At 41.6% G+C, this 23,185-nt stretch overlaps 1 protein-coding gene across 2 annotated transcripts; it reads left to right on the top strand.

The window, feature by feature from the left end:
- The first annotated feature begins 235 nt into the window (after positions 1–235).
- Positions 236–22,781, top strand: MED22 (mediator complex subunit 22). Of its 2 annotated transcripts, none has more exons than XM_089685222.1 (5): positions 236–411; positions 2,964–3,093; positions 7,495–7,575; positions 8,649–8,857; positions 20,517–22,781. In XM_089685222.1, exons 2-5 carry the CDS (start codon positions 2,971–2,973, stop codon positions 20,689–20,691), a joined length of 588 nt encoding a protein of 195 aa, XP_089541348.1. In that variant the 5' UTR covers positions 236–411; positions 2,964–2,970; the 3' UTR covers positions 20,692–22,781. The 2 variants fall into 2 exon arrangements, with proteins under 2 accessions (XP_089541348.1, XP_089541347.1); XM_089685221.1 differs by having other exon boundaries at positions 238–411; positions 20,511–22,781.
- Positions 22,782–23,185: the final 404 nt, after the last annotated feature.

Here is a 23,185-nt window from a genome sequence, read left to right as displayed (position 1 = left end):
CGGAGGATGGCGGCAGATATAAGAGGCCGCAAAGGCGTACAGCACTCACCATGGCGGATGGGGGAGAGAAAGGAAGAAGGGAGGATTCTGGGTAATATAAGTATCCTGCGCCGGATGACGCGAGATTTCATCCACATAACAGGGAGGAGCACCATCTAGCGGCGAATGAGGAAAAAGAACTATCACTGTGTGGTAAAGAGCGCCATCTGCTGGCAGGTGGCGGACAAGTAAACCAAAGCTACTCTCAGTCCGGGGAGTCTGGCAGCGCAGACGTCACACCCAGAAGAACTATTGGCTCCGCTACAACAATCAGCTTCGACTAGCCTATATGATCTGCGGGGCCCTGCCTGTTCCGGTGAGGCAATCAGTCAGCGCGGAGCTGCTGGTCGACGGACGGAGTGGATAGGAGAGGTGTGTTGGCGGTGGGGTGGCAGATATAGGGGGATGTGTTATATAGAAGCCTAGGCTGGTGTGAGGCTGCAGAGCTGGCTTGTGGTAGGTGGAGGGTGGCTCACTGCTCTGGACGCCTATTGGTCACATTGGAACTTTATTCCCTTTTCCTCCTTTTGTTTATTAAGGTGCATTTGCAGATCTGTTGTGTGTACAGTCCAGCTTCCAGAGTCCAGAATCCCATACCTAGAGAGAGACCTGGGCCTTCAGCACACTGGGCGTTTTTGCAGCCACTGTTAGGGTCAGTTCACACTGCATGCGGTTCAGTTGCTTTTTTCTGCATCCAAAATGCACAGAAAGTCGGTTATATGGTTGTCAATGTCATAGTTCACATCAGTGCTTGTAGTTCCAGCGTGTTCCGGGTGCAGAATAAAAGTAGAACATGCTGCATTTGTTCTGCACAGAACTGTACTGGAATGCAGTAAAATGCATAAACGCACTGGAACACACCAAAACGCATCAAAAATGCACTGGAACACACACGTCCCGTTTTAAATTGGAGAAAATTGGGAAAAACAAACTGGAATGAATAAAAAAAAATGCACTGGAATGCGTCAAAAATACACATGCAGAAATGCATCTGAACACATCTGGACTGCATTTCTATAGTGTGAACTGGCCCTTAGATCTGGTTAATACTAATGCGGTGCTGGAAATGCAGCAAATCCTGTGTTTCTCGCACCTCATTGCAATTGCATAGTGTCAATGCGATCTGATGCGGGTGTTAATTTAACTACACCCCAAAACCGATTGCAAAATGCAGTGCGTTTACCTCACTGGGGTGTGACCACCCATGCAATGTGAATCAGGTACGGTTTAAAAGAAGGGGCCTGCAGCTTTTTGATGCAATGCGACTTGAGCCATACAAAATGTTTGGCTCAAATCGCACTACACAGACATTGGATGTGATTTCACAGGATTACGGTGTGATTCCTGTGCAAATTACATGTGGTGTCCTCACTCCGCACACGTGTGTGCACTTCCATGTTATCCTATGTATCCATGCATACATAGAATTTTAGAAGCTTTTAGTGGCAGGAGTGTTTACAGGCAGGGAAATAAACCCAGGGCCAGTGCTTCCAGGAGAAGCAGTGTTTTGGCAGAAAACCCAAGTGGAGATGGATTCGAACCCCTGTCAGGTTTTGATTGCTTTCTGTGCCCCATTAGGGAGATTCACCCTCTCTATTTGTCCTGTGTAAGATTATCATCAAAAGTGAACGTAAAGAAAATCCAAAATTTTGTGTTCTTCCCAGAAAAGTAAGAGGGGGAATTGTGCAATGGGGACACTAGTTCTGGTGACCGTGGGGTTCAGGGAATTCCCTGGTTTGGCTATGGGACAGGAAATGATGTTAAAGCCCCCCAATGGGACACAGATGGCAAAAAATAAACTTCTAGGGCTTATAACCCTCCATTACGCTGTTCAAAATGGGAAAAAAAGTTTTGAGTTCTACATTACATCTTTGGGCTGTCAGCAGATCAGCTTCCACAAATGTGGTACAGTGACTAAAAATAGAGCAACTGAGCATGTGCAGAGCAGGGTGAGACCATGTATTACTGGATTTAAAACAGTATAGGCTCTTATTTTTCTTGTTTTACATAACTATACCTGCAAAAGTGATCTAGTAGGACTTCATTTTCTGACTAAAGTTCCATTTTAAAGATCCTGTCAGGTCTCTGAATCAAAAGGCCAGTTCTCTGTAAGAGAAGAGGTAGTATTGTTCATTATAGGAGTTGGAGGCACTAATGCGTGGCTGGGGACATGGATATTGGACTTTCCCAGTGTATTGAATGCAGAAGGGACTGAAGGAGGGGAGGTAGGTGTCAGGAATGGACTCGCCAATAGTGGTGGGACTCACCTGCCTTGTGGGTTGCAGTACCAGGACTGGCCAGCAGGCTGGGCACCGGGCAGAGGCACATCAGGCTGGGCACCGGGCAGAGGCACATCAGGCTGGGCACCGGACAGATGTGCCTCTGTCCGGTGTCCAGCCTGATGTGCCTCTGCCCGGTGCCCAGCCTGCTGGCCAGTCCTGGTACTGCAACCCACAAGGCAGGTGAGTCCCACCACTATTGGGGAGTCCATTCCTGACAGTAGGATTCATGGGTTGACAGGGAGCTGAGTATTCTACTTTTTCTCTTGCAGGGAAATGCTCTATTGATTTGTTTAGAGACGTAACAGGTAAGAATGCAATGGAGTTTATGGGCAGGGGGAGAAACAAAAATACCCCGGTGTCAGTAGTAAGAATTTCTTCGTCCCCTGGATTCAGTTGGATGATAAAATGCTCCAGTGTGGGTGATGAGTAGAAGGATAAAATGCCTCAGTATTGGTGGTACACACACACTGTTTGTATACATAAATATATGCCACCATTGGGCTTCATACCATTGCCACCCCCTTCTCGGGACTTTGTATGGGTTCCTGAGACGTCTGGTTTTTGTTCAACTCCTGTGATAGGCCTGTGGAATCTGGGGCATGTTTATGTTTGATGTCATAACGCTCTTCTCCACTCCTCCAGTGACATCATGTCTCAGCAGCGGGCATTACCTCAGAGTAAGGAAACTTTGCTCCAGTCCTACAACAAGCGGCTGAAAGATGATATTAAGTCCATCATGGACAATTTCACCGAGATCATCAAAACTGCCCGGGTGAGTGTTTAACTATAAATAAATGATAAAGCGGAACTCCAGGCAGATAAGAAAACACCAGCTTATGCAGGTATGTGTTCAATAACAAAATCATTTGCTGTATTTTTTTAAAAGCAACTAGTGCAAGTATTTGAATTTGACTTGACTGCATCCTCTTGCCATCCCATGTGCAGTAGAGCTCAATCTCAGAGAAATGCACAGCAATCAAAACCAGTCAGATGTGCTGTGGTTTTCATGTGCTAACATTTAACATGCTGGTTGGAGCCTCCATCATTTGCACTATGTTTTTAAACCCTTATTTAGCATGTAACGTGGGACAGCCCATACCGCAACATCACCTCCATACCTTTCCCCATGACAGTGTCTGCACAGCTGCATCATCCATTTGCAGACCTGTGAGCCAATGTGGCAGACAGACTTGTAGTCCTCAATGGAATACAAGTGTGATCACTGCACTCGTAGTCCATTGACAATTCCTCCAGCTCTCTGATAGCCCACACATTGGTACGGATAGAGAGCTAGAGGAGCCTGGCATTACACCCACGATCCACTGACTGCAGGTGCAATGCTGTGCAGGCTCCTGTGACTAATTAGTAATAAATGTAATTTTTTTTCCTGCAAAGATATGTGCATTTATTGTTGTGGTGTTTTTTTTTTTTTTTTTTTTTTTTTTTTTTTTAATAAAGTGGACTTAGCCTTTAAATCTTTTCTTTGGTTGAAGCAGGAACTGGGCATTTCTAATACCTGAATTAACTTTCAGACCCCCAAGCTGGGGAGTACATTTCTCCAGACAGTCCATACCAGCTTAATCTTTGGACCATCCAATCTAACTAAAGTAAAGGAACACCAGAATAAAGATATTCCTCATATCTCTGACCAAGATTGGCAGACATTTTGTAACTCCTATTTTGATAGTTATTTCTGCTAGGCACAAACTTTTTCAACTGAGATACTTTCATAGTCTATTACAACTTTTTTTCAACTATGGCGTCTCATCTGGGTTCTTCAGGGATGCTGTGACTAAATATCTAAAATTGCCAGGCATTATCAGTAGGCATTTTCAACAAGCCAGTGGATGGCTCAAGACTGCCTTTTTTGGCTACCGAAAGCCACTGGTTTTTATTTTGCAGCATTAACAACCTTGGGCACTGTGCGGGCCAGCCACTGACATTCTAACAACCAATGACATTATTAGTTGATCTGAAACACTTTGGGAGCCTGCAAATCATCATTAGTTTTCTTCTCCCATCTCTGTCAGCACTGGGGCAATACTAGCTGCCTGAGGAAGAAAAACTAATCACAGCACAGCAGGTGCTGGATCATATATCGGGTACATGATTCAGCGCAGAAAGGTTGCCTTGCCAGTGTACCTCCTACTTGAGGCGGTTAGCCATTTTTGTTTTTTTTTTGGGGGGGGTTGTTTTTACATGGTCTCTTTAAAAAAAAATGTTTTTATTAACTTTGCTATCGCAAGGGTTGAGCAGCATCCCTTGTGATACTATGGGCTGTGAAAGGTCCTCTTTATGGAGAGATCTGGGGTTGACTACCTTCCATCGCCTGTAAAAGCAATCCAGAGACTATTTAGTTGCTCGGATTGCTTTTACAGTGTTTGGCATCGCCTGCTGAAAACACTGATAGCGGGTTCATGGCTACAGCCATGAACCTGGTATCCCTGCATTAACTAGAGGACATAGAGGTACATCCGTTAGTGTTGGAGCGGTTAATGACAATGCATGCCCAATATTACCTTGTTTTTTCTTTACTGACTTAGTAGTTAGTTGGTACACACTGTACTGTTTATGACATCAGGGGTGTTGAAATTTTTGAAAAAACTACTTGTCCAGGGACTAAATTGGTGCCCCAATCTACTTGTCCCTCATGACAATCTACTTGTCCTGATAAAAATAAGTACATAAATTTCAACCAAAACCATATTTAAATCTGCTTTAAGTAATGTCTTTGGCTTTAAAAAAAAAAGAGCTTTATGGCGACTTAAACATTTAATATACGTAACATTGCGCATTTTATCTCTTCCTTCTCTCCCTGCCTGTCTCCAGCACCGCACCCGGGGACTAGCAGGGAAGGGGGGGTGGGGGGGAGACCTTACAGTGTAATGAGCGCTGATTGGGTGCTTGTCAGGAAACGGGCATGTCGGGCTTGTTCTTTATTCCTTTTGCTGTCAGAGCCGTCTGTGTGGTTTTTGCACATGTTTAAAAAAATCATTTAAGGCTTGAAGATTACACAAAACTCCAAAACATGATATATTTTTGAAGTCAGAGACCCTAGAGAATAAAATAGCGGTAGTTCCAATTTTTTATGTCACACAATATTATCACAAAGGTCTAGGAAACGCAAAAGTTTTGTAAAAAATACACTCAAGTTAATTTTAGGTTACAAAAAGCAATACATTACACAAAAATCCAATTTTTTGGTAAAATATAAAAGATGAGGTTTCATCGAATAAATATCCAACATGTCAAACCTTAAACTTGCGTGCACTGGTGAAATGGCGATGAACTTCACTACCCTATATTTTCTATAGGTGATGCTTTTAAAACCCCTTATAGGTCATCAGTTTAGCGTTATGGAGGAGGTCTGGTGCTAAAATTATTGCTCTCATTCTGGCGTGCGCAGTGATATATAACGTGTATCGCAATCATTATTTTCTTGCATAGGCGCCCCAACGTGTGCTTTTATGTTTGTATGTGCGTACATATTTGTGGGCCCAATTTTTTTTTATTTGGGGGGGGGGGGGTTATATGCTTGGGTGTAACTTTAATTTTTTTTTTTTTTTTTTTAATTAAAGAAAAAAAAAAAATTTTTAATTTTTCTTTTTCTTCCATCGCATAAGGGACAAAGTCCCCTATGTGATAATGTTTGGTGACCGGTTCTTTTTTTTTTTTCTAAAAGACCCTGGATGTCTCCCCTGTGCTCCACTGACTGTAATGCAGTGCACATCACACTGCATTACATTCTTTCCCAACCTCGATCCTCAGGAAATCTGTCAACGGTAACCCAGAAGTGACATCACATCACTTCCGGGTCAAGACAGAAGGGGAGGGGAGCGGATGTTTTCGCTCTCTTCCCTCCCATATACCCGCCGTCAGCCACCGAACTGGTCCCAGGCCCGCAGATGGGCAAGCGGAGCCCGGGACATATAGCGGGCAGGAGAGCGGTGGCTGGCACTGTGGGCTGTGTGGAAGCAATCAGGCAGCAGTGCTGTCGCCCGAATGCTTCCACCTGACAGGTGCTAAAGGCAAAAAAAAAAAAAACTACCTGCCCGGTGCCCAGAACTACATGTCCCTTGGGTGATACAAATTGGACATCCCTGGACATAATATACTGAATCCATGAATTCTTTAGACATTAATACCTTTGCACTGTCAAAACCCTGGACTTGATTGAATTTCACATTTTCTTGTATATAATTCTTTTTCAAATATACGTGTTATAAAATAACGCTAACAGGAGGAGAGATGAAAATGGTTGAGAGAGAAGCTCATCAGTTTGCTGCTTCTCCTTTACCTCGAAATAACAGGGGCAGGGAACATATCTATTATTTGTATTACTTATTACTTGTATTAATTATCTGTAATAGAGAAATTGGGTCACCAGGCTGGTTTTGTGTTGTGCCAGAGCTGTGTAAATTTAAAAAATACAAATACTTTAGCAGCAGCTTACTAACTTACAGTTTGAGCTGATGGCTACAGATGCCGAATAGTCACTGAGCCCCGAAGCATGTACAGGTGCATCTCAATAAATTAGACTATTACAAACAAGTTAATTTGTTTCAGTAGTTCAATTAAAAAAGTAAAACTCATATTATATAGCTTCTTTACACACAGGGTGATATATTTCAAGCATTTCCTATCTTTTCATTTTGATGATTATGGCTTACAGCTAGTGAAAACCCAAAATTCAGAAAATTAGAATTTTACATAAGACCAATAAAAAAAAAAAAAAAAAAAAAAAAAAAAAGGATTTTTAATACAGAAATGTTGACTTACTGAAAAGTATGCCCATGTAAAGTAAGGTATACACTCAATACTTGGCTGGGGCTCCTTTTGCATGAATGAATGCATCGTTTTACTTTTTGAATTGAATTACTGAAATAAATGGACTTTTTTGATGATATTCTAATTTATTGAGATGCACCTGTATGTTTTGATGGAAACATTGTTGTAGCCTCCAAGCACATATTAAGTAGCATATCAATAATTGGCAAATTAGTAAATGCTCATTTCATGTGTTGCAGGCAGTAGTCCATGAGACAGAAAACCTGGTAGCTATAAAAATGTGGGCTAAGGCTTCCATCCAAAACTATAACAAACATTTTAGCTGTTATAGTTGGGCTTTGAAACAAATGTAGAATTCAACTGTATTTATTTTTGTATGTTACAGATTGAAGAAGAGCATCAAGTCTCACGCTCAACTCAAGGAGAACAGGATAACTATGAGATGCACGTCCGAGCTGCTAACATAGTAAGCATGGCGGACAAGGGTGGCGAGTGATTGCAGATGTCCCACTGCTGAAGTTTATAGGATTCAGCACTTCATATAATTGCCTATCAAATACCTCCAGTGCCACCCAAACAGTATTCTATGATCAGACTGCATCACAACATCCTGTACTATATGCAGATCTTCATTGCAGAGACTGCCTATAAATTCATGTCTTTTATTGGCACAAATACATCAGAAAGTAATTTTAAATTGGTTGCATAATTTTCAGTATAGAGTAGATAATCCGGGTTATTTGCATTATTAGAAATATTAGCAAAGAGATTCTACAGATCAAATCAGCTTTATACATAAGAAACTATTCCAAGTTACATTTTCCTAAAGGGACAGCAGAATAACCAGTTTGACCTCTAATGTTCTCTGTACAGTCATGGGGTAAAATGTTTCTTGGGTAGGTCTTTGCATGGACCACAGTATCTATACTCCTCTCACACAAGATGCCTCCTACACAATCTCTGTAGTATCTTCTTGCAGTGTCTCTTTAACCAGTAAAGGTGCCATGCCTTTCATGGCGCAAAATTAGGTTAAGCTCTGCATAGAAAGCTTTTAAGTTTTATTGTCAAAGCTTAATTGAAGTTGATTGGCTACCATGCACAGCTGTATCAGATTCTGAGCACACCAGTTTTAGTAAATCCCCCCCACTGTTTGTTTTCCTGAGCTGTCATTTTCCATTTTTTTATGTATTGTCAGAGAATATAGTTTCCTGGAGGAAGTCTGCTGAGCACAGCAGAAATACGTCCCTCCTGTATCCTTTTGCACCACAACATCTTTTTCTGAGGGGGTACAGAGTGGTAAAGTCACTACCATTTTCCATTTATAATTTTCTGTTCTCAGTCGCTGATGTGCAGACTATAAATTACATCCAATGCAGCCACCATTTAGTTCCTTCTCTTCAGGTAGTTGGAAGGGGTAGCTTGTCCATAGGGCATGTTTTGTAGGTAACCTCACCTTTACCTTTTTGGGATCACCAGTTTACCATTCTGAAAAGTGTTGTTGGTAGATGCACCAATCGCTGTTCTTCTCATGTGTTCTAGGTGCGTGCAGGTGAATCTCTCATGAGGCTGGTCTCTGATTTGAAACAGTACCTCATTCTGAATGATTTTCCCTCTGTGAATGAGGCCATCAATCAAAGGAACCAACAGCTGCGAACACTCCAGGATGAATGCGACAAAAAGCTCATTTCTCTGCGGGACGAGATTGCCATTGATCTTTATGAGCTGGAAGAGGAATATTACTCCTCCAGGTATAAATAGGGGCCTGGGTACAACTCCAGCGGAAAATGGCATGTTGCAGGAAGCGTGCCTTTGTCAGCCATGTTGGACTATGTAGGTTATATTGGTGGCTGCAGTGTTGGCAGACATATGTGCCTTAATGAAATAAGAGATGGCCTGTGCCAGTGTTTTGGGTTGTATGTTTGATTTATTGACCCTGTAGAATCACTGTGTTGTGTGCTATATGAAGGTGGCATCTTGTATTAAATAAAAATAGTAAGCATTACAAGAGTGAGGCCTTAGCCTGGGTAAAAAAAGGCACTTTAAAGTAGAAGTATGCCCTCCCTTACAAAATATAAAACATTATTAATTACAAGTGAATATGTACTTACAGTTGTCTTAGTCCCCCTTCAAAGTCACATAAATCCTGCTAGTCAAGTCCATGTAGTATAGGTTCTTGTAATGGTGTGACAACGATGCACTGCTCCTGAATTCAAAGCAGAGTTGCCACTCGTTTAGGCTGAGCCCCCTTGCACTACAATGGGTTGTGAAAATGTTGCAGGGATGTGGTTATAAGCCAACACAACAAACACTTTACTCCTGCGCTAGGAAAGGACTCAGTAGACCCAATAGGAATGTTCTGGAATTTTCTGGAATATGCACTGCTTGCTGCCCTCAACAGACCAGGGTGGTCCAAATACACTGGATACAAATGGAGAAACAGAAAAGGGCGCACCGACCTAGTGCATTATTGTTTAAAATAATTTATTGAAGAAACAAAATAGGTATCATACTCACAATGGATATATTAACACAGGCATGTCAAACTGAACAAGATGTATGATCCAAACAACATCTGAGTTCTAATGCGTTTCGAGGACACAACCTCTTCCTCAGAGCCAACCTGGCTCTGAGGAAGAGGTTGTGTCCTCGAAACGCGTTAGCCAGTTGGTCATCCAGGGTTCCATCATATGGACTCAGATGTTGTTTGGGTCATACATCTTGTTCAGTTTGACATGCCTGTGTAATATGTTCATTGTGAGTATGATACCTATTTTGTTTCTTCAATAAATTATTTTAAACGATAATGCACTAAGTCGGTGCACCCTTTTTCTGTTTCTCCATTTGTATCCAATGTGGTTGTAAGCACCTGTCCAAACCTAGTCCTGCCCACTGCTTTCAAGATTGACATAATTGCTGAAACTCTCCCACTGTGACATGCAGTGTCAGAGAGGGAGAACATGCGAAGCACAAATAAGGGGAATTTGGCCTAGTCAAGGAATGTAAAGTTTTTTTACTTTGAGGTTTGTGCATCTCATAGTAACTGAATTTGACTGATTCCAGGATATTTTATTCCATCTCTGTAAAATTCTGCTTAATATTCATGGTGATCTGTCTATTATTATGTATTGAAGGATTGTGTAACCATCAGACCGGCATTCCCTTCATGACCTTATGATATACCTGGCGGTTGTTTTTAAATTTGAATTTCCTAATTGTATATCACAGGACACAGAGGAGTTAATAGTGATTACTACATGGATTATGCTGCCAGTGTCCCAAAGTGATGCATGCTTCTGCGAGTCTGGTTTTTTTTTGGGGGGGGGGGGCACTTTGTACCTACTTCCGTAGGCCTGTTCTTCACAAGTCTGGGCAGGGGTGGACTCTCACTTTATTGGTTACTATGGCCAGTAGGTCCAGGGCAGTGATTCTTTTTGAGGATAGCTGAGCCTCTGCAGGGTTTGGCTGCCTATTGGATGGAGTCTGGGCCTGCTGAGGCCTGCAGCGTGATCTGGTGACTGACTTCTTACCATCGAAGCACGGCAAGTACAGAGGAACTTGTAAGTGCTGCCACCTTAGTGTTCTGACATAACCAACACACCTTTCAGGTGAATGGCTACTTTTTGCTTGGTTTCAGGCTTTGCATCCTTCAGCAAGCCATGGCGTCATGCAGACAGGGGGGTGGGCCGAAGGACAGAGGTGCTCCCCGATTCCCTTTTTAGGTAGGGAGGTACTCTTGTCCTGCAATGGCCCCCTGTGGGTCAGATTAGCTGTGAAACCGTGCCCCTATCTGGTACCTCCACTGCTTCAGGGGCACAATCCTCCACTTCCTTTGGGCAAAGAGAGGAATTCTCCAAAGCTATATCTGGACCACGAGATCAGTTCCCAGGAGTTCTCGCTTGCCTGGAACACAAGCATGGGCATTCTCTTTGCCTTCTCCCTTTTGCAGAACGATGAGGCATATGAGGAAGAAGTGGAAGCTGTGGAGAATCGGGATTCCTCTATAGATGGGCTTCCTGGCAGATGTGGATCACACTAACCTTAATTTGCTGCTTCCCAAAAAATCTAACCCTAAGATATAGAGATTTTATATATATATATATATATATATATATATATATAAATAATATATTCTGGCTGAAAAAAGACAAAAGTCCATCCAATTCAACCATAAAAAAAAAAGTTATAATCCTATACCCACAGTTGATCCAGAGGAAGGCAAAAAAACCAGTAAAGCATGATGCAATTCTCTCCTGCAGGGGAAAAAATTCCTTCCTGATCCCCCGAGAGGCAATCGAATATTCCCTGGATCAACTTTACCTGAAAATGTTAGTAACCAGTTATATTCTGTGTATCTAAGAAACAATCCAGGCCTTTTTTTTTTTTTTTAGTATTCCACTGAGCTGGCCAGAACCAACTCTTGAGGGAGCCCATTTCACGTTTTCACAGCTCTTACTGTGAAGAAACCTTTCCATATTTGGAGATTAAATTTCTTTTTTGTAAAGAGTGTCCCCTTGTCCTCTGTGATGACCTGTGATGTATTTATACATGTTGATCATATGCCCCCTTAATCTCTTCTTCTCAAGAGAGAATCAGTTCAGTTCCTCTAATCTTTCCTCATAACTTTCTCCAGTTCCCCAATATTCCTTTTGTGAATTGGTGCCCAAAATTGAGCTGCATATTCCAGATGAGGTGTTCCTAATGATTTGTACAGGGGTAAAATGATATCTCTCTCTCTGGAGTCTATACCTCTTTTAACCGCTTCCCTGCCATCCTATAGCAGAAATACTGCTACAGCGGTGCTCAAAATCACGTATATAAGCGCTGAGCAAACTGTTGGTGCTATACAAATCCTGTATAATAATAATAATAATAGTATATATACGCAATTTTGTACTTTCGGGGAGGGGGCGCGAGCACAGCACAGCTATCCAGAGCAGTGTGCTTGCAGTGAAGCACCAACACACCGCCCCCTAGTAAAACACTTCCAGCACACAGTTAACCCTTTGATTGCCCCTCATGTTAATCCCTTCCTGCCCAGTGCCATTAGTACAGTGGCAGTGTTTGTTTTTTTTTTCTTTTAAATCACTGATCACTGTATTGGTGTCATTGGGAATGTCAGTGACACCAAGTCAGTTCCCCAGTGTCAGAATGTCCGCCACAGTCCCGCTATAAGTCACTGATTGCTGCCATTACTAATAAAAAAAAAAAAAAAAATTCCAGTATATATACCGCCATTTGTAAGCGCTGCAACTTTCACGTAAACCAATGAATTTACACATATTGCGATTTTTTTTTTTTTCTAGCAAAGACATGTAGCAGAATACATTTTGGCCTAAATTTATGATGAAATTTGATTTCTTAAAATTTTTTTACTGGACATGTTTAATAGCAAAAAGTACTGTTTTTTTTTTTTTTTTTTCCCCTCAAAATTGCCGACCTTTTTTTTTTTTTTTTTTTTTTTTAAGCACAAAAAATAAAAAATGCACAGGCAATCAAATACCACTGAAAGCTCAAATCATGGTGAAAAAAGGACGTAAGTTTCATATGGCTGCACCACGCAATTGTCAGTTAAAATAACGCAGCGCCGTGATGCAAAAAAATGGCCTGGTCAGGAAGGGGGGGGGGGGGGGGTAAATCCTCAGGAGGGCAAGTGGTTAATACAAGAGAGGATTTTGCTCGCTTTAGAAATTGCAGCTTAGCGTTGTATGCCATTATTAAGCTTGTGATCTACCAGAACTCCCAGATCCTTCTCCACCATTGATTTCCCCCAGTTGTACCCCCCCTAGTATGTATGAAGCATGCATATTCTTAGCCCCCAAGTGCATAACCTTACATTTATCAACATTAAACCTCATTTGCCACATAGTTGCCCAATTAAACAGTGCATTGAGGTCAGCTTGTAAGTTGGAGACATCCTGTAAGGACATTATTCCACTGCACAGCTTGGTGTCATCTGCAAAGACTGAAATGGTATTTTTAATTCCAGACCCTATATCATTTATAAATATATTAAAAAGTAAGGGTCCCAACACTGAATCTTGGGGTACACCACTGACAACCCCAGACCATTCAGAATATGAATCATTAACCACTACTCTCTGAATACGATCTTTTAGCCAGTTTTCTATTTACATAATGATTTTTCCAAGCCTGTAGACTTTACCTTACACATTAGCTGTGTGTGGGGAACTGTGTCAAACGCTTTTGCAAAATCCAAGTATACCATGTCCACAGCCACCCCCCTGTCCAAGGTTTTGCTCACCTCCTCCTAAAAAGAAATCAGATTTGTTTGACAACTTCTGTCTTTCCATTCTCTCTTGCTTAAATTTTTTTTTCCAGCAAGAACTCATCTATGTGGTCTTTTTTTTAACTCTCCGGTATCTTCCCAACGATATAAGTTAAACTAACAGGTCTATAATTTCTTGGTAAAGATTTTGATCCCTTTTTAAATATTAGCACCACATTGGCCTTACGCCAATCCAGTAGTACTATGCCAGTCATTAAAGAGTCCCTAAAAATTAGAAACAATGGCTTTGAAATGACAGAGCTCAATTCTTTAAGGACCCGTGGGTGTATGCCATCCGATCCAGGTGCTTTATTCATCTTTATTTTGTCTAAATATTTCTGGATCATATCAATTGTGAGCAAGTGTAGATCATTTGGAGCTGTGTCAATACCATGCCCATTATGGACAAATGCTCCCCCATGCTCAGAGCATACACAGAGCTGAAGAAGGTATTTAATAAATTAGCTTTCTCTTTGTCCCCAGTCACCCACTCTAGATTTTGTAAAGGGCCTACATGCTCAGACCGGACCTTTTTACTATTAATATATTTGAAGAATTTTTGGGGGTTTGTCTTACTATCTTTTGCAATCTGTCGTTCGTTTTTTAATTTTTGCGGCTTTTATTTCCTTTTTGCATTTTCTCTTCTATTCTTTGTAATATTTAAACGATGATAGCATTACTTCATTTTTACATTTAATAAAAGCTCTTTTGTTATCTATAGCTTTTTTTGATATTGGCCGTAAGCCACATAGGTTTCATTTTTAGCCTTTTAAACTTGTTGCCCATGGGAATATATTTTTCAGTGTGTTCACATACAGTCTATTTGAAGAACTCCCATTTCTCTGTTGTGTTCACCTATGCCAATATTCCCTCCCAGTCTAAGTCTTGGAGAGAAGATCTCAGCCTTGGAAAATTAGCTCTCTTGAAATTGAGCGTTTTTTATTTTTCCCGTATGTGCTTGCTGTTTACAGCTAACAATAAATGAAATCATGTTATGGTCACTGCTGCCCAGATGTTCTTTTATATGGACATTCGCTCTGCGTGGTTTGAGATTACCAGGTCCAGCAGAGCGTCATTCCTAGTTGGGGCCTTTATGAACTGTACCATAAAATTGTCCTGTAGTAATGTTTGTTTTTGTCCTTTTAACTGTTCCTGAAGTACCATTACTCCACTCAATTTCCTGGTAGTTAAAATCCCCCATTATTCTCACTGTCCCAGCACTTGCAGCCCTTTAAATCTGTGCAAGGAGCTGAGTCTCCACCTCCTCATAAACACTGGGAGATCTGTAACAAACGCCATACCTATTTTGCTTGGCAGACTTCTGGCATTGGTGAACAAACAATTCATTGACACCTTGTGCACACGTATTTTGCATATTTTTTATTTTCATACAAATGGTACCAATTCCAATGGTTGTTTGTAACATGGGAACCTTATCTGCCATAGCCCTCCCCCCATCTTTCCCAATTCCACCCACCAATAAGAACGGACCCCTGTCTAATCTGTCTTCCCCATTATAATCCAATTCTCCATCCTTCCCTTGATCTTAGTTTAAATACTCCTCCAGCAGTCCCATAAACCTCTCCCCCAGCACAGCAGACCCCTTCAATTTGGGTGCAGAACATCTCTAGCATATAGGTTGCATCCCAATGAAAATGCAGCCCAGTGCTCTAGAAACCCAAATCCTTCTCTCTTACACCAGGTCTTTAGCCACGCATTTAGTTCCCTAATCTCCCCGTCTTTCCTGAGTTGCGCATGGCACAGGCAATATTTCAGAGAATATCACCTTGGAGGTCCTTCCCTTCAACTTGCAGCCTAGTTTTTTAAATTGATTCTTAAGGAGCCTCCACCTTCCATGTATTCTGTCATTGGTTCCAACATGTACCTTGAAAGCTGGGTCATGCCCAGCCCCTCCCAGTAATTTATCAGCCCGGTCCACCACATGCCGAACCCTGGTACCAGGGAGACAGCAAACCATTCTGTTGAGGCGATCCTGGTGACAAATTATTCTATCAGTCCTTCTGATTATAGAATTCCCTACTACCACCAGCTGTCTAGGTCTTCTTGCACTACCCTTACCACCCCTCCCAGATGGTCTGCCCTCCCGGCTGTTAGTGATAACCGTGACACCCAGGGCGGCCACCCCTGAGCTTGCCACCCCCACATCTTCACCCAATTTGGCAGATCTGTTTGGGTGCACTAACCCAGGGCCTGCCTTCTTTTTCTGTGAGCCCCTACCACTCCCTCTCGCTACAGTAACCCATCTTCTTACCTGATAATCCTGATTAGCCCGTCCACCCTCCACATCAATCCCATTAGCTACCTGCTCAGTGAGCAGAAGAACCCTTTCAAGGTTGTCGGTTCTGCCCAGTGTTGCAACTTGCTCCTCCAGATCTCTAACGCGAGGTTCTAGAAGGGCAACCCGCTCACATCTGTGAGCTGTTGCTCCATTGTTGCATACATGGGGCACACTGTGCACTGCACAAAACCTTCAACCACGCTAGCACTCATATCCCAGTTACAATATTGATATTACTAATAGGAAATATCAATAGTCACTTACAGGTTAGTAGATTCCTGTTCTAATCTCCTGTTTTCTACTCTGGTATTTTAACTCCACTTAATCAATGGTCCACTTTGTCAAAGGTCCAGCAAGCAAAATACAGGCAAGCTCAGAATGAGCTCTACAGAAAGTTATATAGTACCTGCAGCACCTGTTACCAATTAACCCTCCCCTTAATCAGCAGAATGACCGAAGGAAAGGAAGGAAAAAAAACGTTATTTAAAAAGTGACAGAAAAAGTGATTTAAAAAAGTAAAAGCTTCTAGCAAGACCCCAAAGAAGAAAATAAAACAACTGCAAGCATCAGCAGTCAAAAGTAAAATGGTTTTTCACTCTCCAGTCAAATTTCCCACTCTTTTTAGCTATCACCCCAAGTGCTTTCCAGTACAACCTCACTTGCAGGGAGTGATGTATGCTGTTTGGGCTTACCCAGAGAAGATGTTTTTGCCACTAAAACGATATACTCACCAGTACCCCATCGTGAAAGAATTCTGCAAGAAATGGGGGTTGCCTACTTTTGACCCAGCTATTTCCTAACACCCTGATGGTCTCCATGGATGATGTCTCATTCTTTAAAGATGCCACAAATAAGAGGTTGGAGGTCCTCTCTGAGGTGGCTGCAGTAGAAGTGTGGTAAGCCTTTAAGATCTGGGCGAAACATATGCTTCATTTCAGGAAATTTGATCTGGATGATCCTGCCATTTGGCAGGTCCTGGAAGACTTTCTGAGAGCCCTGAGCTTCCCAGTGCATGCCTTGGAGGACTCCATAAGGCAGCTTTCACATGTGGGCACTATGTCTGTCCACATGGCTTAAAGGGTAACTCCACTTTCATGGGGGAAAAAAAAAGTTTGCAAATAGAGCATAGCACATACAACTGCTACACAGGCCATGTAATTTAATGTTCTTAAAAATTACCTTTCCTTTTCAATCTGTAATTCTATGTAAAATTCAATGCAATATGGCAATCTGGAGGCGTTCTGTATGCCTGTATTTGGTGTAGAGAACGCCTCCAAATATCTCATTTTCTGCTTGTGTGATTGACTCACTGATTTTTCCAAGAAGTCTACACTAAGGTAAAAGCCAGATTTTAGGCACTCCTTGCAATAGAAATTTAGGTATTGGTGAGATACTCCCCAAGGGCAAATCACTTCCAAAAGTTTACAGACACTACAGCTTTCCTCGTTAGAACACAGTGCATCAACTGATTAATAATGCATCAGGCCCTCTCATTCAGAATGAGTATGTAATCGGTTGGGTGAAGTAAAGAGCTATTTCTTCAACAAAGCGTAGGAATTTGCTGCAAAGTTTGGTAAAATCCCTGTGTACATTGATTACCCAGATGGGTTTGGGGTTTTTCTCAACGAAAGTGAAGTTACTCTAAGTGTTGGTATGTGGAACTTCTCTGCAAGAAGCGTATTCTTTCACTTGGTGTGAAACGCATAAGTTCCATGCTCGACAGTATGTCATAGGGCATATTCCAGCTGTTCTCCAATCTCATCTGGCGATATCCTTGCCATTTATTACCGTCAAAGGACAAAATTCAGCCTCATTATTTGGTCAAAGTTTAGTCAGTCTTTTCTCTTACCTTGTCGCTTCCTACACACAAGGGTGCCTTTTCGGTGGCCATTACCTCGGCTAACAGGGTTTCAGATTTGGCTATGCTTTCCTGCAAAGAACTCTACCTGGTTCTTCACCATTATAGGTGGTGGTGGTGAAGCTTTGTTCCTCTTTCCTGTCTAAGGTAGTTTCATTTGTTGCCATCCTTTTGTCCTACTGCTAAGCATCCAAAAGAGGTGTTTCACACTTTGGATGTTGTTCAGGCTGAGCAAATGTATCTGAAGTCTGCTACTTCGTTTTGACAGTCTAATTCCATTCTTTTTCTGCCTGAAGGACCTCATAAGGGTCAGGCTGCTTCTAAATCCACTTCTAGGTGGATGTGTAATCTCATTTCTCTGTCTTATGTGTGCGAGGGCAGAGTTCTCCTTTCCCAGTTAAGGCCCATTTCACTTGTACAACAGAAGCTGAATGCCAAGTGGCCCCGGAAGCACCTACACTCCTAGTGAAATGGGCCTTAACTGGGAAAGGAGAACTCTGCCCTTGCACACATAGGACTAAGAAATGAGATTACACATCCACATAGAAGTGGATTTAGAAGTAGCCTGACCCTTATGAGGTCCCTCAGGCAGAAAAAGAATGGACTATAAGGCTGCTTCCTGGTCTTCTCCACAAATTCTACCAGGTTACAGGATTGCTTACTACACACTGAGGCTTAGCTACGCTGGATAGAGTTGGTCTGGGTGGAGGCTCCTCTTTTTTTCTGGCACCTGTCTATTCACTTGAAGGTGGCAACATACCCCATGTAGTAAGGACTATTAACTCCTCTGTGTCCAGTGATGTACTCCAAGAAAAGCATTTTACACTACATTCCCGCAAGAACTATTTTTGCTGCCCCAGGATTATTTCCCCTCCTTTTTTTTTCTCCCTACAAAGGTGATAATCCCTTTTTAAATGTTTTTTTTGTAGACAGACCTTTTTATTTATACAAACATTTATAAGCAACATGAGTACACAGTTTCTGTTTAGTGTGAAAAAAGGAGGACCTTTTCTCAGGGTGGTGCAATTGTTTTATTTTTATTTTAAAATATTTTTCACTGATCTTTATAAATAGGCCTGGTGTATGTTTTCAGATACTTCAGTTATTTTGTGCCTGTGGCTTCTAATGAATATATAATTGATTTATATTATGATAGTAATATATAAAGAATAAAGCTGCGTTGACCTCCCTAAGTGTTTCCAATTTGCCTAACTTGTCTTAAGGTTGGCCGCACATAACAATGTCTTTTTCTTTGATAGTATTGCCAATAACTGCATGGAGTTTTGAATGTTAAGTGAGGACTAGAGAAATGTCAGGGGACAAGTTGTCCTTTGGGTAGGCTTTAAGTAGGGACTGTGTAAGAAAAACATGGAGGAGGAATTAAAGAGTTGTGCAAGTACAGTCTTGCACAGTTCTTCTAAATTTAGAATATGAAACAGCTGCTGCTCTTAATTACCAATTATAATTGTAACAGTTGTTAATTGGGAGCGATAGAGAGTGTGCTGTGCCTGACAGAGAACGAGATCTGCATTCTCACAACTCAGTACCGAAGGAGAAGGAGGGTTCTAACCCTGTGTTTTTTCTGCTCGTGCTATGTAATCATTGCATGTGCAGAGAGATGGACGTGAGCTCTCCTCTGATGGCTCACATCCCATGTGAAACGTGGTAGTTCACTGAGTCTTCCTGTCAGTAAGTATCTGCCTGGTATGTCCCATATGGGCACACAGATACACTGACAGGTATGCAGGAGACCTGCATGATACCAGCAATCTGGTGATTGCTGGTGCTGTGCTTTTAGAGGCTTCAGAAACACCAAAATAATGCACTTTTTTTTTTTACCTGCAAAAAAAAATGTGCATTTATTATTTTTTGTTAAAAGGTGAACTTACCGTTTAATGTGGTGCATGCCACTTCTGACAATTCCCTTCACCATTATAATGGTTCAGGAAGCTTAGTTAATTCCTTGAATGTAAATCCCTGGGAATGATCTGATGGAGGCAATTCAAGTACAGGTACAGGTGGAGGTGGCATACACATGCTCTTGGATTTGAAGGCATGTACAATATACAATCATTTCAAAAATAAAATCATCACTGTATGTCTTATGACATTCAATCAGACTGGGAGCATAGGACATTTAATTTTATACTTTATTTAATGTTGCTCTTCTCCTCATCAGCTGTTTCTTTCTATAATATCTGGGCTAGTTTGATATTTAAATCAATACCTCAATGTATTCAGGTGTCATGCGATAAAGACCGCAACGTCTCTTTATTGCCAGTCTTAGGGTAGTGCATGTCAGAATATGTAATGGGTGGTATTGCCTGTTAGTAGAGCGCAGCACATAGGGAATGCTGGAAGCTGAAAACTGTTATATTCAGGTGTACACAAATTTGGCATAGCAGTATAGAAAATAAGGTTTTGTATCAAATACCAGTCAGTCATTTTATAGAGTGTAAGTACTGTGTATCGCCATAAGCAGCCTTTGCATTGAACCCATGGTCATGTATGGCATGTCCATGGATGATCCAACTTCCATAGCATCCATTGGAAATAGTATTTCTACATACAGCATGTAATTGTGTTGTAATCTAGCAAAAATGTGTTATGTTTATATATAGAATACAAATTCTTCCACAAGTTTAGGATTATCCTAACGGAAAAGAATTTCATATTCATAATGCAGACAGGCCATATATTTGTTCTTAACCTATGTAGTGACGATTAGCTTCTCTCAGTACGGGGTGTAAACTGGTGACATACAAGTGACAGTGCTCCCATATGGCCAGCTGCTATTCCATGTAGTTATGGCATATATGGGATCGTTATCTCAGTCCTTAATGAAATGCATTCTTGCTGCTGTTTTCTTAACCCTTTACCTCTGTCTTACTTTTCTCTCCACTCTCCTTTCGCTTCCCGGACACTCTCTGCTTTACCTGTTGGCCTTTGTGTTGTAAGCTACAGTGTGTGTGAGCCAAGTGACCTCCCGCTGTGTGAAGCATATTGGACCTGCGAAAGCCTGGACTCCTCACCTCCGGATTTCTCTTCACCATTGGTATCAGCGGAGACCGCTTCCAGCAATAACCAAATTCATGCATCTCCTCACCTAAATGGCGGAGGCATGGTGGAACACAGCTGAGTTATACTTGTCCTCTTCCACATTCAGGTCCATTAGCAACATATACATAGATGGTCACTAAAGACTGACATCTGCCCATTCCGTTCCACAATCACACATAGGTAATGTTTTATAATCACTTGTAATCAGGCAGGTGCAATATCTGCTGATTGAGGAGGCTTTGGAAGGTGGGGGCAGCCATGTTAGACCTTCCATCTCCAACATTTCTTCTGAGAGAAGCTCCCATGCCTCCCATTTCATTGTATTTGGTCATACTTAGAGGAAGGCTTATCTACACTCTGTATTATTGCACACCTCTCTCCCCAACTGGTAGTGGAGTACCTTGCTTAGCTGCTGATACAAGCAACAACAATTGGTGAGTCTGCTAATTTTTTATTTTTTTTGTGTAAGACCTCAAGCTATATCATCCATGTGGTTTGAGTCTGGGTCATTTAATTTGCACAGAGAAAGGCAGGCAAAGTCTGGCACAATCACCTCAAAACAAACTTTGCAGTAGCGCTGACTTTACAGAGGGAAGGTGGACCTTGTTTGAGCAGAGACAGCACTATATGTCATCATGGTAAATCTAGGCAGCAACTTCACTATAGTCTGTCATTAGAAATGTTACATTTGGATGATGTTGGGCTGGATAATCAATCCTTTTGGATCTCCTGGCAATTATACCCCTTGACATTACCCATGATAAAGGGTTTGATGTGTGAAATGATAATCACTCACCCCTGTTTTATCTATGGCTTTGTACACATGCATGAGAACAGTGTGTGCAGCAGTCTTTTTACAAAGCATTTACATTTTAGGTCACAGGGCTTTAAACCAATCAGCTCCAGTTTGGAGAGGTTAAAGTAAAGTCTGTCACTTTAAACAAGCTGCTAGCTGTCTTCCATAAGCTTCAACACTGCTTGAATATTGTTGAAAGCCCACTAAAGCTTGATAGCAGCCTGTTTAAAGTGACACTTCTCTCACTCCCATTCAGATTATGTTTAATGTCTCTGTACTGTAACTGAAGACTACTTTAAAGGCTAAAACAAAGCTAGCTTGAAAGGTTGCTGAAAGCTTTGTAAAAGCTTGCTGCATACATTGCTCTTTCACACACTGAAGCCCTTGCATACAAGCACTTAGGTTCCTTTCACGCTAGCAGTATCACAGATTGCCCCTCTGAAAAGCAGTCTGTGATGGATGGCTTTTCAGAAGGCAGTGAAAGGAGTTTATCAGGTGTTTAGAAGGAAATACTGATGTCTGGTTTTTGTTTCTCCTTTTTCTTTTTTTAAATTGCTGAACAGCAACTTTACACTGTGGGACTGTGCTAATGGTTTGTTGTGTGGCTGCGGTGCGCCCCGCATTGACTTGCATGGGAGAGTTAGACAGAACAGGGCTGCCTGTCAAACCCTGCATGTAGCATTAAAATTGCTGCGCCATAATGCAAAGCGTCACAGCCACAACAATGTGTGCTGCTCTGAGCAGCACCATGTCCACTTTTAGGTTTGGTGGAGGTAAAAACAGGGATCAACCACCTGATTTTACTGCCCCCTGACTGCCAATTGAAAAGTAGTCCAAATGCTACATTTGTTAATGCAAGCTGCTATTTGTTAAGGCAGTGAGGTGATTGCTTCCCTATGATATGTGGTACGCAGGCTTTATACACTCCTTCCCAGAAACACCTTACTCAAGCCACATAGAATGTTAGGACCAAGCAACACATATGGGGTTAGTGAAAATATCTACACAGGGGATGGAAAATATAGGTCCGTATTTTTGGATCTTTCAGGGAACAGCCACTAAGAGACATTCTGAGATGTTGTCTGTCTGGCTGTACAGACTCCGTGCTGGAGATACTCACACTTCATTTATGATAGTGTCTTTGTGATCAGCACCTCACTGTCCTGTGTGCTCTGGGAAGAGAAGGGTTAACTGTCAAGTAAACATTTAAACCTTTTATTTCCAGAGCAGAGGTTAAAGTGCAGTGCGCTAAAATTTTATATTTGGTTACTATGTAGACAAGTAACACTGCTGCTCGCCAGTCGAGTTTTTTTTGGTTTTGTTTTGTATATATTGTAGACGGCAATATAATAATTAAATACTTTTTTTTCTAACTTTGTCTTTGTATTTTATTGTGTACAGTTTGTATTCCTGCCAGGTGCAGATATACCGTTGATATATCTACAGACAAGTCATTTTACAGACCACATATAATATAAGGGGCGTTCAAGTCAAACCAGGACTTTTGAGTTTGTATAATAAAAGAACAAATTTCAAGGAGTGGAAATTGCATTTCATTTTTGACATACTCGCCTGCTACATTTATACACTTATCCCAGCATTTAAAATGCCTGGAAAGCTTCGGCAAAGAAAGATTTGTCAGTACTCCTGAACCATTCTAGGACAGCCTGCTTCACTTCGCCATCATTGTGTTCACCGTTCCCACAGAAAGATTTGTCTGTTGTGCAATTTCATGACAGGTTATGTGTCGGTTATCCACGATCAGGTGTTTCACGTG

The sequence above is a fragment of the Staurois parvus genome, unplaced genomic scaffold (assembly GCF_062004578.1).
Source record: "Staurois parvus isolate SC_StPar_1 unplaced genomic scaffold, SC_StPar_1.0 ptg000365l, whole genome shotgun sequence".
Taxonomy (NCBI): Eukaryota; Metazoa; Chordata; class Amphibia; order Anura; family Ranidae; genus Staurois; species Staurois parvus.
This window is presented reverse-complemented; position numbering and strand designations above follow the sequence as displayed.